This window comes from Eretmochelys imbricata, chromosome 2, assembly GCF_965152235.1.
Source record: "Eretmochelys imbricata isolate rEreImb1 chromosome 2, rEreImb1.hap1, whole genome shotgun sequence".
NCBI classification, from domain to species: domain Eukaryota; kingdom Metazoa; phylum Chordata; order Testudines; family Cheloniidae; genus Eretmochelys; species Eretmochelys imbricata.
In genome coordinates this window covers 205,952,212-205,970,574 of record NC_135573.1, presented here as the reverse complement: position 1 = coordinate 205,970,574, position 18,363 = coordinate 205,952,212, and the positions used below count along the sequence as shown (strand labels likewise).

The window sequence follows — 18,363 nt, the reverse complement described above, 5'->3', positions numbered from 1 at the left end:
CTCTTAATAACCCTTTGTCTCAAAAACAGTCTTGCAGCCACTGCTCTGAAATTAAAGCTTGTAGACACAACACAAAGTTTGGAAGCTAAACACTTGGCAGCTGGTGTAAATATTTATGGTTCACCTCACCTGCCCACGTATTTTGACAGTTTAAAATGTTCTCCTTCCTACCCAATTGGGCAGAAACAGTTGCCAAAGCCTCAGTGGCAAGATTTATACAGTACAGAAAGAAAAGTGACAATGCTGTGGGAAGAGGAATGATGCTACTGCAAAGATCACTACCGGAAAACCAGAAGTGAAATGTTACTGCTAAGCAGCATTTACTTTTATTTGGTGTCACAGGAGAAAGTCTACGTTGATGCCCATACTTGTCCCTCCTCAAAAAGCTCAAGTAAACCAGGCTTTGGGCAGGGAACTAAGAAAAAAAACTGGAGTACATGTGCGGGGAGAGGAAGGGAACAGCCATGAGTCTACAGCACAGCAACTTTATGTACAATGTTCCAGCTATATGGTGGTTGTCCCCCTCTACTCCTGTGCGGGAATGTGGGGCCAATGGATCCATATAAGACACAAACCAATAGACCTCCCACAGCAGTTTATAAAGATCTATTTTAGATGGGTACAAAACCCACTCTGGCCCACGCAGGGAATAGAGTGTTCACTCTGCCCACGTCCCCTCACTCCCACAAAGGGGAATCACAGTGTCAACGAGGTACAAAAGGGCCTGTGCAGGTTTTCTGCACTTCGTTGACTTCTTCTGCACTTAATAATCTTCCTCAGTGGTAAACTGAGCTAGGCAATCCTTGTAACAGCTATTGATGCAAGATATTACCAAGCATCAACACTCACACTCACCCATCATTTTAACTATATTCCATGGCTAAACCAACAATTCTTCTGCTTCAATGTTAAAGTATTTACTTTGTACTGAGAAATTACTTAATAACTATTTCCTTCCTTCTCCCACCTACAATATTGGATTAAACCTTTTCATCCCCTTTTCATTTCAACACCGAAATGATGGTTCTCCAGCTGCAGCCACCCGGAATACATATTTGCACCAGCTGCACACTACATTTGTCTTAGGTGCAAAATGCCAAAATGAGGGTGGGGGTGCTGCCCAAAAGAGGGTGATTTTGCTTTAAAAGAAAACAAACCTATTACTTTATTCTACATCTTCCCATCCAGATTCCTGCTGAAGTGAAGGCAATGTCAGGTTCAAAAGGTAGTCCACTTCAGAAACTGAAGTACAGGTGCACAAAAGCTATTCCAAGTATTAAGGGTCATAAGGGTGGAGGAGTGTGAATGGCATAATAGGGAACTGCAAACATAACAGAGCCAAACCAAACATGCTAATGTTGGGACATTATCTCCCACAAGGAGGTCTAACAGCCCCCCCAAGAGTAGTTGGACTTCATGTGATAAGCAAGATAAGAAACGAACACATTCCTAGGTCTTATTCCAAACAGGGGACAAAAGTGCTTGGAAAGCCATTTCACTCACACTGGTCCTTATGATGGACACATTCTCTTTCCACATGTTTATGTTCTGCTCCTAGACACTTGAGATTTACAGAAAAGGAACAGAAGTCAAATCTCAGACTCTAGAATGCTGACATTTATTGGCTAGCTACAGCAGACACCGCATATAACCAAAGTTTACCAAACTAGAATTATTGCTTTTACCTATCCTGTCTATTCAATATAGTCAAATGAAATTAACAGAGCAACCAGGGAATAAAGTACATATCAGCAAAAGAAGATTAATTTATCCAAAGTTAAAATAATTCATCAGAAAGGTGCTTCTGCTGGAGCTGCTGCCTCAACACTAAAATTGATAATTTCAACCAACTGCACACAGACTCTCAGTGTCAGCCCCCAAAGAAGAAAAGACACAGTCAGAGAGTTTAAGGCCAGAAGGGACCACTAGAATAGATCTTCTAGTCTGACCTTCTGATATCACAGGCCAACACCACCACCCACACACAGAACCCAACAACCAAAATGAAAAGGTATTACAGCCCACAGGAGACTAGATGATGATGTGCCACAGGGATTGGATAGGCATGGGAGTCCCTGGGGGCGGCGGTGTGGATAGGGGTCAGGGCAGTCAGGGCACAGGGAGCAGGGGGGGTTGGATGGGGGTCGGGTCCCAGGAGGAGGCGGTCAGGCAACAAGGAGCAGGAGGGGTTGGAGGTTCTGAGGGGGGCGAGAAGTGGGAGGGGGCAGGGGCCAGGCTGTTTGGGGAGGCACAGCCTTCCCTACCCGGCCCTCCACGCAGTTTCGCAATGCCAATGTGGCACTCGGGCCAAAAAGTTTGCTCACCCCTGGTCTAGATAATACTTAGTCCTGCCATGCGTGCAAATTGACTGACCAAGTATTATTATTTTGTCCACTACAATTGGTTAATAACAGTAAGAGTACCCTGATTGATTAATAATTAAATCACACAGTATTTAAATCATAAAGAGCTGCAGGAGACCATTCAAGAGCCATTTGCAGCTCACAAGCCACAGTCTGAGTATCACTGGGCTAGGGCAGAATGCCACCTCTCCCAGTGTTTCCGTGTAGAAAGGAGACAATGCTGTAACATGCAGCTCCCTGAGAAAGGGTTGGGTTGGATGAAGAGTATCCATTAACAATGCAAGCAGCACTTTTCACGAATCACTGGGAGTCTAGCAAATAGAAATGCCTTAGAATCAGGAGTTTTCCTTCTAAAACAGTTGGAATTTTTAATAATGCACTTGCAGGTTCACATTTACAGAGAAAATACAGCTAGTCAGTCTGCCAGCATTTATGCAGATCATTAATTAATCTATCAGCTAATGCACACTTTTACTATATCTGTTTCACTATTTTTAAATGCAACGTTTAAAATGTGCACAGCTCAGACAAAGCAATGGCTGATTTAGTTGTGTTTTAAAAAAAAAAAGAAAAAAACATGTGATTTATAACTCAGAATGGTATGAAAATTCATCCAAGGCTCAAATTCATCATGTAATGTCAACTTAGAGGCAAAAAAATCAATTAAAAATCCAACAAGTCAATATTATGATATAAGAATGCATCCACAAAACCCCAGAGAAGCTAACTGTTCCAAATACATTTTTCATATTGAGATAATCATTTTGCTTTCTAAACTGAAATATGCAAGTCAGTCCACCACATAAACTGGTGTCATTGATTATAGCAGAGAATTTAAAAAAAAAAAAAAAAAAAAGGGAAGAAGAAGAAATAATGAACAAGCAATTTGGTTTAGGAACACTTTATTCTTAGGCAAGCTCATTAACTATTTTCCCCCCCATTAATGATTTCACAAGGAAATATAAATACAGATATTAGATTGTTGTTGTTAACATGGAGTATGTATTGTTGTAGAACTGAAATAAAATGTTACACATGTATTCCAGCTCCTTAAGAAATGGAATACAGAAAGCAGCAATGGATAGACTAGTCTATGAAAGAGCAGACACCAGGGGCCAGCCTGGTAAGCAGCTTACAGAAACAAATAGATTTGGCTTTTGAACTGGCAAGAATTCTCTCAGGCAGGGAGGCCACATTTTTGATGCCTGCAACAATGGCATTCAGTTGTCAAATAGGGAGCTCAAGGGCTCCTCAACATCTACCCTCACTTCCACAAACACAATAAGGAAACATGGCAGCAGCCTAAAGCCAAGTTGTTGGCAAAGGTGTGGATCTCTGCATGCCACACATCACAAATGGTATCTAAGCACTCACAAAGAGATTCTATGGATGCACAATGACCATGAGGGTACGACTTCAAGAAATAACCTGGAGGAGACAAGGATACACTTGCCACATCAGTGACAGTAGTGGATGAGGAATCAGGCCTGTTCACTGAGGAGTGACACTTCTGTCAGGTGGAATTCCATACCCTGGTTGTTTGCTGCGTGGAGGATGGGGATGGACTTCCACCATTACTGGTAGCTACTTTGACCCTTACATCGGCCTGCACGCTGAAGTACTAACACAACTGTCAGACCATGTGCCCTGCCCAAATACACAATAAAATCATCCTAGGAAAGATCATGCCACATCTGTCAAGTCTTTGACTCTGCACCACAAAAGCAGCCTTCAGTAGCAGGTCCAAAAGGCTGTGCACTACTTATTCCTATCCTTATTATGTTTCTCCAACTTCTTCCCCTTGGACGCTTTACAAAGTGTGTCAGTGTTGCACACAATCTCAGACTTGATCCATGTTTTGGGGCTGAACACATGCTCAAACTCAGTATAGAAATGACAGGTCTGCCTTCCCAATCTAGACATCCAATTATTGTCTCATACCTCATTAAGCTGCACTTCCATGTACTTAAGTTTTGTCCTGGCTCTATGACAGACACCAGACTCAGTCAGACACGATAAACACCTTGACCAGAAACAAGGTGTCCAGGCTGTGGAGTTCAAAGGAGACTTTACTCATAGCCTCAGACCAGAAAGGAAAGAAAGCCCTGCTTGTCTACCTTGAGATAGCTGGCAGCAAAACAACAGGGAGGCTTTTCTGTGACAAGCAAATGTTCAGATCCAAAAGTGGAAAGCAGTATGCACAAGAACAGAGCAATCTCACGGAAGTGAATGCTGATGAGGTGGTGTACATTATAGTTGTCTGAAGTGAAGGCAGGGTATTACATACACGTAAAATGACTATCTGGATGGTTGCCCCAAAAAGGAGCAATCTTGTCTAGCGCGGTTACTGAAAGTGGACAAAGCGCTAAGACTAACTGATACAGCTACAATGCCTATGCTTCCCACCTACTTTAGCATTGAACTAATTCAGAATTAACTAGTTAGGGAAATTACAACATTCAGAAGCAGTCCTAATGTTGTTAGAAGCACTATTGTGTATGGATGTCATATGTTTCAAAAGTGTTCCATGTGCTTGAACTGATCCTGGAAATGCCAGCATTCTCTAGTGTGGGCAGATACAAGGAAAGGCTCACAAGGAGAAGGGAACACACAGGAAACCACATAATGCACTCTCCTCCCCGAAGCAGGAAAGGTTCATGACGACACTAGACTCGAGCCCTAGGCCCTCCTCCTGGAGGGAGGCTGTGCAAATCCTGAACGTCTACCCTCCTCCTTCGAAGCCTGTGCAGTCATAGGCTCTTCTGACACGCTATAACTGTTCCCTCCAAAGTGGGTAGAAGGCAAAAAGTTTATTGGAGCATTTCCTACTGGACAACTGGCCTCTTATCTCCACCTTCCTAACTCAGGGGCCTGCTTTTGGACAGATAAATATCCATGGGTGTGAGAGTAGAAAGAAGAGTGCTGCAGACCCTCTCTCGCCCCTTCTGTCGCACCTGCTTTTACCCCCCTCCATTTCTGGTAGTGGAAAGAAGTGTCAGGCTTTATCACAGCAGCTTGCCATCAGACCATCTTGCTTCTCCCACACTCTTCTGGATCTTGACAACTGTTTTTTATAGCTGCCATATCATCCTCTGTTCCATGTAAGCATATAGTGGGAGAGGCAATTTCTCTAGTAGTCCAGACTTAAGACAGGGATCTTTAAGGATTAATGTCAATACTTTGACATGCATATGAAAGCAAATGCAGCCTTTAGTAATACACACTCTGTAGCTAGCACCAGCAACTAGGTGAACATCTGAATTCTACACCAGGTGAAGCTTCTAAATGGTCTTTCAAAGGCAGACTCACCAAAGGTGCATCATCCAAATCTACAGTCCAAGCAAGGATTATATCAGAGAGAAATGGCTGTAATAAGCCATTACCAGTCACAAGAAACAAAGTCCTTTTGTTTACAGGTGCCACCGAGTACATTATCTATCACAGAATGGAGCAAGGTTAATCTTCAGGTGCTCACACTGATATCAAATATGTATGCAATACAATACTTGTTTTCAAGGTTGTTTTTTCTGATTTCTGAATTATAAAAGTGATGTTGTTTCTATCTATGCCCAGAGAACAAGGTGATGAGTCCTCTGTAGTAAGCCTCTGAACACTCTCTCTCTCATTCCTTCTAGACTCTACTCAGGAACACAGCAATTCTAGTTCTTCCTCAATTATCATACCAAGACACAGAGAGCATATTAAAAGGCATAATCAACTTCTAAATTTTGGTCAGCCCAGGTAACAATATAATACTACATCAAAAATCAAAACTAAAATCACATTGGTTCAAGTCAAGCACCACATTAATAGGCTCATAGTGGTGCATTTTAGTGCGTATACACGCCTCTGAATGATCAGCTACCAAGCATTAGGGCACCATCTGCATGGCCTTAGGTCAAGATTTCTACTTCCATTGTGCAGCAAATAAAAGGACCATGATAATAGTGGTATTCTGGGAATGCTGAGTACATACTATTAAAAGAGTTAATATCAAAGAACTAATTAAACCATGTGTAATGATCAGAACTATTATTTGTCCATTCTACTGTACAGTGAATTTTAGCTTTTTCAGAAAACAAGCTTTTTCAGAAGATTCAAGATAATCATATTTTGTACATAGAATAATTAAAACTAAACAACTAATATGCATCATTTAACTGCTCAGAGACCTCCTTTTAGGATCAAGGATTCATTTTATATGGCTGGTTTACCAGATGTACCCTTTATTTCCATCTGATCTATTAGTAAATACAAAATAAATAAATAAAGTACTGCAGAATTCACATAAAGGCTCCTTACTCAGATTCTTCTCTCTCATATGATCTATTTACTATATTTTTAATACATACGAAGAAAACCAAACAAAAAATTAAGATTCTAATGTCTGTAGAAGCTAAGCACCATATTTCACAAGAGTATCTTAACAAGGGGAAACAAACCTTTTCAGGACAGCTGTAAAATAAACAAAGCGGGTAGCTATCCAATGCACATATTTGTTTTGTATAAAAAATGCACTACAGCGTAACACAAAATGGTTCTGAGCACTTGCTTGGCTTTTTAGCGTATACATGTATAGAGGGATGACAAATAAGATTGATTACAGAGTTGAGGTAAAGGTGGATTAAGATAACATCCTTAGGTACCTCTGATAAGACTTTCACCATCAGATCCATATCAGCTTTTCACTCTCAGAAAACAGAACTGTTTTTAACTGGTGATCCTCTTTTTATATTCCATGGAGAAAAGACGAAGTGAAAGATGAAAAAGAAATCTTATGGGCACCGCCTGATCATCTTTATATTATTTCTCATAAGAGTTACAGCCTACCTTTAACAGTATCCTCACATTCTGTGTTTAGTAGGCATGATCCTTTCTATGTTTTTTCCATGGAAGAGAAACACACTATTGCACATTTTTTCAGATTATCTATTAAATATGTTCTATGCTAGTGCAATGTGGCATGAAGCCTTTGAATTAAACTGAAGATGACATCAAACATTCCCTTGTCTAACCTCCAGACTTACTTGGATGCAGTATTGTAAATGATGAACAGTCAATAGAAATTGTAGTACAGTATTCCTTCCTAGCTCAATTGGGGCCTATTCCAAATCCCACTGGAATCAATTGAAAGATTCCTATTGACTCTATAAGGGGTTGGTCAGGCCTTAAATCCATAAATCCTCGAAAGAAAGAAAAAAAATCAGACATTGCGACATGTTACAAATGTTTATTTTCATCTGCTTTTGCTGTAAAACACATAGATCAAATATTAAGCCATGAAAAAATCCCATCAATGGTATCCACAATATGAGAACACTTGTTACAGCAACAAAAATCATGTCATTGCATCCTTAAATAAAACAGCTCCATTAGCTTCCACGTGAATGGATGTAGAATGAATTTCTGACAGTAACAATATTTATATTTTATGATAATGTAAGGTCAAATCCTAAATAAAACTCAAGGGAATCAGAGGTGGATCTGGAAAGCCATAGTTTGTTTGGATGTGATAGATTTTTAAAACAATAACCCTTGAGAGCATGCAATGAAATCTGGTAAATATCTTTATCTGTATTTGATAACAAACAATAACTAACTAAAATATGAGTATTAGTGGATTTGTCTGTGCCGTTTTTATTGGATGGTGAACTGCATATAATCAAAATGTCTTTCCCATTGGCTTCTTTCATCACTGCCAATATAAATATGCAATATGTTGGAAAAAAATCAGGGTGGTTAAAACAGATGTCAAGAGGGTTTCATTCTATGTCTATTAACTTTGAAAAAAGTCACTGCAGTCATAAGCCAATAGCACTTTAGTGACCGAAGGATAATTCATTGAATAATAAGGGACAATTACCTCCTCACTACATAAAGAATGTTCCCATTCTCTAGATACCATCACAAGCACCATGCAATTAAGGCTGAAAACAAACATCAGGATCTGCTTTGTTCCTCCTATATGCCTTCCCTTATTTTACTGACCAAATCAGAAGAAATGTTTGGGGTCCAGTTCTCCTCTCACACCAATGTAAAATTCATAGGTCCACTGACTATAGTTAGACCAGCATAAATCAGGAGTAACACAACTTAAGTATATGGAGTTATGCTACTGTAAACATTAGGAGAATAAGCCCTATTTACTATTCCTTATTAGTTGTGTTGCAGTTGCAGATAGGTGCTCCAGTCATTATGGGGGCCCCTTTGTGCAAGACATTCTTCACACACAGAGGGTAAAAGTTTCAACAGTGTAAGTGACTTGGGAGCCTACATTCCAGTGAGTTTCACTCGATCATTCACAGAATTGACTTTCAATGTGAGTTAGACTTTTAAATCACATAGGTGCTTTTGAAAATTTGACCCATATTAAAAAGATGTTCCCTTGCCCCCAAAGAGCTTACACTCTCTTGTTTTGCTTCATTCTTTCAAACTAGAAAGACAGCGCATGTGCATATTTTGTCTGAAACCTAAACCATGATGCTGAAAGAAGTTAATTGCTTTGGTGGCAGAATAAGAGAGAACTTACATTCTCTGCTTGATATAACTGTTGTTGATGGAGCTGGGGACAAGTTTTGCACTGCTAAAAATTCAGAACTGGTCCAGTTAAAGAGTCCTTTCTCAGGCCATAAAAGGACTGAACTAGAGATGGCAGGTCCCATCTTCCAGAACACTACCTTGTGTGGCAGAAGATGGTAGATCAGTGGCTATGAAAACTAATCAAGCCATACTGCATAAAAAAATTCAGTGGGTCTCAAAACAGTTTCATTGCACATAGGCATGCAAACACAAAAGAGAGAAGGCTCTGTAGGCCTGGATGATTAAGACTATTGAGTGCATGTAAATGAGATTTTAAAAATACATTTTCAGGGCACAACACCCTGAACACAACACAATTTTTAATGCTCTCCTAAAATATAAGCCACTATGATATAAGGTATATGCCCAGTAACAGAACAAAAAAGAGTAATCTTCACCTAATGAGTGATCATCCAAGTTGAGGAAAAGAGGCAATTTAGTTTATTTTAAACATACTAATTCACTGACAGTACTTTTGACATAATTTTCAGTAGGTTGGATTGTTGTTTCTCTTTTAAGATCTCTCTTAGATAACAAAAGTCTTTCTGACAAAGCAACTATGATTGAGGAGCAAATCCCCTAAATCTGCAGAAGCAGCTACACCCCTGCTGAAAAGAATCACAAGTCAGTATCACTATTTAAAACATAGACAAAGCTTTGCTGAAGTACCTGGGCCTCCCCTCCCCACACTCTTCAAAGGCTAAAGATTAGGTCCTTTAGAGATAATTGTATCTCCTACACCACCAGATGCAAAGATTTTGATTATTGATATAAGAATGATTACAGCTGTGGAAATACTGGACATGGTGCAAACTTAATACAAATGTATCTTTAGGCTTTGTCCAGCATCATTATTAAGAATTATTTTGTTGATTAAAAGTTTGAGATGTTGTTTTCCTAGTTCTTTTGTATCAAGAGACTAACTACAATTATTAATATTTTTATAACAGGTATGTTTGTTTAATTGTTGTTTTATTGTACACAAAGGCCCATATGTTCATGCAAGCTACATGGCAGAAAAAGTAGCAACTAACTACAAAACCTGCTTTTAATTTCTATACACTACACAAAACATCCTACATATGATGCTGCCATACTAACTTTCAATACAAAAATGATTTCACACAGCTGATGCACAAGAAGTGTGAGGAATCTCCAAAAATGAAAAACTGGTCATGACAACACCGGATGCTAATCGGTACATTACCCTGGGGGGGTAAAAGTGTTACATTACACATATCTGATATTAAGTTAATGCTGTTCTGAGCAGCAATACTTTACTATCGGCAAAATTCAGGTATTACCAATATATGTGTCTATGGAAATCTAAGCACGCTGGGGCCATTAGCAAATGGCAAGGGTAGGTGGCCTTTGTGCCAGACTGCAGGGGCTCAGAAAAGATTCTTGCTTCTTTCATACACTGTGGTCCCCACTTCAGATCTGCATTTTACTGAGTACTCCACAGCTTCTTCCATGCAATATCTTAAGTTTTTCTCTTTCTCTACATTTATTGTTTCTAGCACCTGTTACTACCAAAGTGAGCATACAGCCCAGGTTGACCATTGTAAGTCCTAGTTTTGAGCAAGCTTTATGCACGCAGGTCATGGGAATTCTCTTTTCACAGACACACCCTTTTTTTTTTTTTTTTAACCTCATCTCTCTGGTCCTTGATTATAGACCCCTTTGCCTTAATGTTTCATGAGGGCTTGAAATTAGTGAAGGCATTAGGATCCAAAAATGATTAGCACAGTTGAACTTCAGAACTAACATACTTTCTTTTCCTCTGGTGAGCTACATATTAGAATATCCAGATTGATTTGTACTTTCCTCGATCACTTTGAAAATATTGTGCCAAAATTTTTCTGCCTTCATTATGTCACTCAATTTCTCTTTTGCGGGTTTCTTTTTTTCCTAATAATTCCACTACTTAGTGTGACAGCTTACCCTTTTCCATTATCAATCCCAATGTTTGGGAACAGAGTAAAAATTTCCATTAAAAAAAAAGTTCCAGCTTTAAGTCTTGACAGTGAAAGACACCGTATGAATGTGGTACTAACCGGGAGGACGTGCAGCAACATCATGTTGTATTTTCTAGAGCAAGTTATACTGAATTATTCAGTTACTGTAAGTTGTCTATTTTGTGTGGTCTTAGTACAACGAAAGGCTGAAAGATTCCCTTTTGATGCTTCAGAATCTCAGTTAAGTACTATATCATACAACCCGCACAAAGGAGAAGAATGTACTCAGCCTTGATTCTTCACTAATCTCCCCCACCACCCTCCCACAGAGGTAATCAATTTAGCACCTAGTGTGATATCAGCACCAACCTGATCTGCACACTGGAGAAATAGTAAACTCGGGCCAACGGAAGCCATGAAGGTAAGAAAACTGATGCAATAAATAATATGAGTAAGAATTCTAACTGAATCTCTGTTTGAGCACCCCAAGACCAAAAGAGCATGATAATTGCCCTGTTAAACCTTCAGGGAGCTAGTGTGCCGTGCTCTTCTGGCTGGAGTTCAACTACTGAAAAGTGCTAGTAAGAAGTAGAATATGAAGAATCAAATCACAGAGTGCCAGTAATGTGACCTACGCAGTAGGCTTCAGCAACTGTGAGAAAACCAGAAGATGAAATTTAAATCTGAATAATGAATGAATTTAAGGACTGCTCTGCAAAATGAAAGACTGTATATAGTATTGTATCTGTTCCCCCTTACCACATATTCCTACCTTCCACAAAGCTAATACAATCAGATAGGACCACAGTATCGACCACGTCTCCTGTGGAATCTGCCATTCTGCTGAAGCCAAGCACCAAACGTTTTATTTTCAGTCTTCCTGCCCTGCTGGGACCTACCTGTAGCTGCCCTTGACTCCCTGCACACTCCAAAACTGGAGTTAATTGGATTAGAGTCCATGCCCTCTGTGCCATTCCATGGATCAGGGAGCCACAGCTGAAGTTCAGCTTCTAGCCAGGGAGTAGGAAAGTCAAATGTGTGGATTAGAGAGCTGGACTGCCTGCATAGCAGCCAAACCCCAGGAGGCAGGGAGATGATCCCACAAAGCAAGCTACAACCCTCCCTTCCCCGCACCTTCCATCATCCCTGCTTCCTCGAACATATATGGGGAAGGAGGCTCTGAGTCTGGACAACATCACGGAAGCCAAAGCCGACTGGGTAGAGCCAGGCCATCTCAAGGGTATGAAAAAATCCTAGAAAATAATTACCATAGAAAATAATCATTGATGAATTTTACATTAATGAGTATTTTCATCTAGGAACTATAGGTACATGTGTTTGTGTGGAGGCAGAGGATGGGAATGAGGGTTATCTGTTATGGCGACAGAATAAGTTAACATTGTTATGGAATGGAGGGGTTGTTCCTTCAGAATTTGGTCCCACTGCAACAGGGAGTACCTGGGATCCCTTTGATAGGCCTGAGATAATTATTCTTGAGTAAGCCTAACCAACCCAGAAGGCTGCACCATACAGTCATAAAACCAGACTATAGCATTGGGATGGGTCTGTGGCACCAAACAAGAGTTTAATTATTCTTTACCTGCCAAGCACAGAAAGAGATGGCAATCCTCCCAGCTCATCTGCACCAGTTATTTCATCTATCTTTTATGGCAGTTGCTTGCTGTAGGTACCAATTAATACGTAAAATTAACATTAGGGCTCTACCAAAAAAAAAAAAATCTATTGACAGACATCAAATTCTGTCACACTTGCATTCATGAATTTTGTATTTCTAAGTAAGTAAAGCAACTACAGAATTTCTCAAAAATGTCATCCACTGGCACTTGAAAATGAGAAATATTAAAAGGGAATTTTGGTGCCTAAAATATAAAGGCCAGTTTTTGTTATCCTTAATCACAGTAAGTTGTACCTTACTCTGTGAATACTGGTGGCAAAAGCTGACCCTTACTAGTATTGACGAATTAAAATACATTTTGTAGCTCCCCCCTTCCACATACAGTGCAAAATGACCAAATTAAAATAAATTATTTTGCTACTACACAAGATTCATTGTAACGCTATGAAAATATACACTATCAGAATTGTGTATTATGTTTAAGACCCCAGTGTTCCAATCTGACTCATATGGGCAGACCAATGGGACTCTATGTTGTAAGGATCCATTCACACAAAACAGATTGCAGGACCAAGTCTAAATTAATAATAAACCTTAACTCTTTGCATACCTATTACCCAGGACATTTTATTTAATTTTTTTAAATTAATAATACAATCAAATCTAATCCTATTGTTTTTATTCTTATACAAAGTACAAAAGAAGTCTTCAAAATCATCATTTATTCTTAAAAGAAATATTACCATGTACTCTATATGTCCAAAATTAATCCCTTCCTGATTGTGTTGAGAATGATTTTGACATATACAGAGAATATTATAGTATTATGCTCACAACACACACATAGCGAATACATTCTCATAAGCCCCCATTTTCAGATGCTTATAACCTTTCAAAAAATTTCCCTTTCAGGTGAAATTTCTCATGACAAAATTGAAGAGTTTTGGAAAGTTCAGGAAGTTTTGTTAGGACTTTTTTCAAGCTGCTCCATGAGAGTACTGGGGTCTTACTCATGTGGAAGAGCTTTCAGGGTCTAAGTCTGAAAGAACTGTGACCTGTGTTCAATTTAACACATGTAACTCCCAATGACTTTAGTGGGAGTTGCATCCATATATCTTGAGGGTATAACAAAGTCAAACTAATCCCTGACTTCAATGAAGTTGTAGTGACTTACACTGAGGTTGAATTTAGCTCAGAATTCTTCACCAGGTAAGAATTTTTCCAATTGATTTTACTGACAACTTCAATAGGATGTATTTTTAAAACATCAAACTGGAAATCCACTTAAGATCCAATCTGCACCAAACTCAGCATGACAGACTTCTGAGCCCGTGCAGTGACTACCAGTTTCCATCAGGAAAAAAAAACTTTTGACATATTTGTATAAAACTGATATAGAATAAATGTTATGGGTGTTTGAAAATCACAAGCACTATAAGCTGTTTTCCACACATTTGGGTAATGTTATTTGACTGTGTGATCCCACATGGAAGAACCCTCAAATAAATGTACTCAAAGCAATGTCATATCACATGCTCATATGAACGTATGTGTGGGTATTTAATCTGTGATCCATTGCAACTTTCTTTTAGAGAAAATAAAAGCATTACATACGAATATATATATTAATGTAATATTAATTTTAAATGCACAAATATTAGGAAATTAAGTGTATAGTTTCCTAAGGTAACTCAGCCTAATGTAACTTCCCCCTCATGCATATGAGATATTCTGTACAACTGTGTATCAGTGATTCTCTAATTACGGTCCACAGGCCGCAATCAGGTAGTACGTGGCTTCGTTTATAGTATGACTTCCCAACCTGGGAGTGCAAACAGATTCAAACGGGAATGGACTGTCATGACCACCTTCCCTTTATTTATGTCTAGTTGGGAGAGAAGTCTCAAAACGTTTTCCTGTTGTAACATGGCTCATTGTATGGGGAAAGGTTGAGAATCACTGGTTTATAGTATAGTATCAAAATGAGAATCCATTATAACAACACTCATTAAGATTATAACAAGAGTATACTATGTATTTTTCAGTTTGAGATATGGCGTGCTAAATCTGAAAGTCTGAGAATGGCTGCTGTATATGATTTTATCACATATATGTAAAAGTGTATGGTTATGGAAAACATACCTTGGAATTTCCTGTTTTGCAATGTAAATCTCACCTATAACACTGTATTAATACAGTATTTGACACTCAATTTTTAAGTCTAATTTTAAAGTTTATTACTTCATCAAAACTTCAATTATTTTTTTCAAATGTTTGGGCCTGCTTATTAAAGAAGTCATAAAATGGAACAGCATGTGTGTTTCATCATTGTATAGTAGCACGCTGCTTACTTATTTTTTACTGAATCATAGCAAATCTAATTATTTACACCTTCTTTATAATTTAGTCCTCTTTCAGATTAAAACGAATCAAGATTAACTAACCTGTCAAGTTTCTACTTTGAAGAAAATTATATTTCTGATAGCTTAATTTACATTCTGTTAATAAAACACAGCAAAGCAGTTACACAGAAGGGGTTGCCTAAAAGTCACTGTAACACCCCTGTTAAATGGGACAACAAAAATAAGGTCTGATAACGCAGTGTAATTTGTAGCTGTGTCAGTCCCAAGGTATTAGCAAGACAAGGTGGGTGAGGTAGTATTGTTTATTCAACCAACTTTTGCTGGTGAGAGACACAAACTTTCGAGTTCTGTGTAAGCATGAAAGCTTGTATTTCTCACCAACAGAAGTTGGCCCAATAAAACATAAAAAGAAAAGGAGTACTTGTGGCCCCTTAGAGACTAACCAATGTATTTGAGCATAAGCTTTCGTGAGCTACAGCTCACTTCATCGGAAAGTGAGCTGTAGCTCACGAAAGCTTATGCTCAAATACATTGGTTAGTCTCTAAGGGGCCACAAGTACTCCTTTTCTTTTTGCGAATACAGACTAACACGGCTGCTACTCTGAAACCAATAAAACATAGTATCCCACCCACCTTCTTTTTCCCCTTGTGATGCATCAAGTGTATTACATTCTAGACAGCAATTAAAAAAAAAATGTAGCAGATCTGCTAACCTTTTTTTTTTTTTTTATTAACAAAGTTTATTCTAAGAAAACTCCATGTACAGAAGATAGGCCTCATGATTTATCTTTGGCTCACATATTAACCGAAAGATTTTTTTTTTAAACTTTTTCATAGTGTTAACTTTTGAATTTGCATAGCAAATCCGGGGTCATTCCTCACACATTCATACCTGCACGTTACTGCAAAGTGCTGTGCGGATACAAACCCAGGGGCACCCTCCCGGAGGCAACAGACTGACGAGTCATCACCCCACCTCCTGCTGCACAGTGCGCTGGGCATAATCCCTGCCCCCACTCCCGTCGGAGCGAGCGCAGGGCGGATCTTCCCGGAGAATTACTCGGGACCGTGGCATCCCAAGCAGGGGACTTGTTGAAAGCGCCTGCCTGATCAACACGGTGTCCCGAGGGGGGAGGGGGAGCGAGCTGTCCTACAGGTGATGACCAGACAGGCGCAGCGCCCAGCCCCACGCCCCGCCGGCGGGACCCGGCTCAGAGGCCTGGCCGCGGCTCACCCGCAAATGGCAGCAGCAGAGCGCCGAGGAATCCCCGCCCGCGCTGCACCGAAGGGTTTCCTCCTTCCCCCGGCTGCCGGAGCCGCACGGCGCCTCCTGACCCCAGGCGCGGCACCAGCCGCACGCAGACCTCGCCCTTGCAGCAGCCGCCGCCGCTTAACCTCCGCCCCCGCCGGCGGGGCCCTGCTCCACGCCCACCCAGCCGCCGGCCTCCCCGACACCCTTCCTCCCCGGAGAGGCGCCTTCGGGGCAGCCAGGCTGCAGCGGGCAGGCAGCGCCCGATCCTCCCCACCACACCTAGCAACAGCGCTGACAGGACGCAGCAGCAGCAGCGAGGAGGAGGAAGCGGAATGGCTGCCGCGGCTCGCTCCCTCCCTCCCCGGAGCGCTGACAGCCAGAGCCGGGGCGGAAGCAGCAGGCGGCGTGTCGTGCCCGTCCTCCTCTTCCCCCCTCCCCGCGCCGCCTCCGGCTCGCCGCACTGCCTCCTGCCAAGGCAAACTAACTCCCCGCTGCAGCGGCGCCCAGCGTGGGCCCCCCCCTCCCTCTCTCTCCTCCCGCCCCATGCCCCCGTGTGCAGCCGCCCCAGCCTCCCCTCCCCACGCCTTGCCATGCCGCCTCCTGCACCTCACGCCTCCCCCCCTCCTCCCTCCCGCGCCCCCGAACACGCCCATGCCCAGTGTGCGGCCACCCCGGCACCTTCTCCCCCCGCCCTGCCCGTGCCCGGCATGCAGCCCCACGCCCCTTGCACATGCACCCCGCGCCCCAGCGCTGCGGGGGGTCCCCCTCCCGGCCACTCACCGATGTGGTTGTCCTCAATGTGCTCGATGAGCTCAGCCAGGCTTGGGAAGTGGAGCCCGCAGCCCCCGAACCTGCAGGTATTGGAGAAGAAGGAGGCGGCGGCGATGCCTGTCATGGTGTTACATTGAGATCCCCCTGCAGTGCCTGCTCTGCCAGGGCCGCCGGCGGCAGGGCGGAGAGAGGCGGGGGAAAGGGGGAACGGGACAGAGAGATGGAGAGAGAGAGAGAGGGGGTGGGGAGGAGGAGGTGGCCGCGGCGGCAGCAGCAGCGTCGGGAGCGGCGGAGGGGAGGGACGGGCTGGGTGGGGGGGAGATGAGGCAGCCGCAGCTGGGAGGAGGGACCAGTGCTGCGCTGTAACAGCTGTGCTACCCCAGCAGCCACCGCCGCCTCCAGCAGCAGCAGGATCAAGGGACCCAGGCCACACTCATCACCTTATCAGGGGAGACTTAGCAGCAGTTCACATAGATACTTCAGTGCTCAGAGGGTCTGTTATACAACAGAGAGGTCTGACTTCCAGTGTGAAGTTTGGAGGGGGGAAATGTTACATTTGTTTGTAACTTTATTTAACTTTTTCCAGTAACACACTGGGGGTGGGGAATTAAAAAAGAGCTCATTTTTGTTTGCCCCATAAAACCAATTTGCGATACTCTTAGTTGACTCCAACTAGTATCTTACACCATAATTAGCCTCACTTAAATCAGTGGGACTACTTGTGGAATAGGCTATGACTGCTTATTTTTACTAACAGTAGCATTATCTGGTTCACAGAGGGGGACCCACAGTACCAATTCACCAAGTGGTGTAAACCAATGGTTCTCAACCAGGGGTACACAAAGGTCTTCCAGGGGGTACATCAACTCATCTAGATATTTGCCTAGTTTTACAATAGGGTACATAAAAAGCACTAGCAAAGTCAGTACAAACTAAAATTTCATACAATGACTTGTTTGTAGTGCTTTGTATACTAAACACTGAAATGTAAGTACAATATTTATATTCCAATTGATTTATTTTATAATTATATGGTAAAAGTGAAAAAGTAAGCAATTTCTCAGTAATAGTGTGTTGTGACACTTTTGTATTTTTGTCTGATTTTGTAAGCAAGTAGTTTTTAAGTGAGGTGAAACTTGGGGATACACAAGATAAATCAGTCTCCTGAAAGGGGTACAGTAGTCTGGAAAGGTTGAAAGCCACTGGTCTAAGCAGTGCATTCACCTAAACCTCATACAATTCCCATTGACTTTACTGAATGTCAGCACCTAAAAGGTACAGAGCACCCTCAACCCCATCTCATTGGAGTTGAGAGTTCTCAGCTACTTGCAGAATCAAGCCTTTAGGCCCTGATCCTACAGACACAGGTGCTTGACTGTACTACTGTAAGTAACTGATTGAAATCAATAAGGCTATTCAAATTAATAACATTAGACACATA

At 41.6% G+C, this 18,363-nt stretch overlaps 1 protein-coding gene across 1 annotated transcript in view; it reads right to left on the bottom strand.

Annotated features, from left to right (window-relative positions):
• Positions 1-17,179, bottom strand: part of JAZF1 (JAZF zinc finger 1) — a 278,603-nt gene extending 261,424 nt beyond the window's left edge. Inside the window, exon 1 of the mRNA XM_077811340.1 lies at positions 16,932-17,179. Within this exon, the coding sequence (XP_077667466.1) occupies positions 16,932-17,046 (115 nt within the window). The 5' untranslated portion in view covers positions 17,047-17,179. The remainder of the gene's footprint in view (positions 1-16,931) is intronic.
• Positions 17,180-18,363: the final 1,184 nt, after the last annotated feature.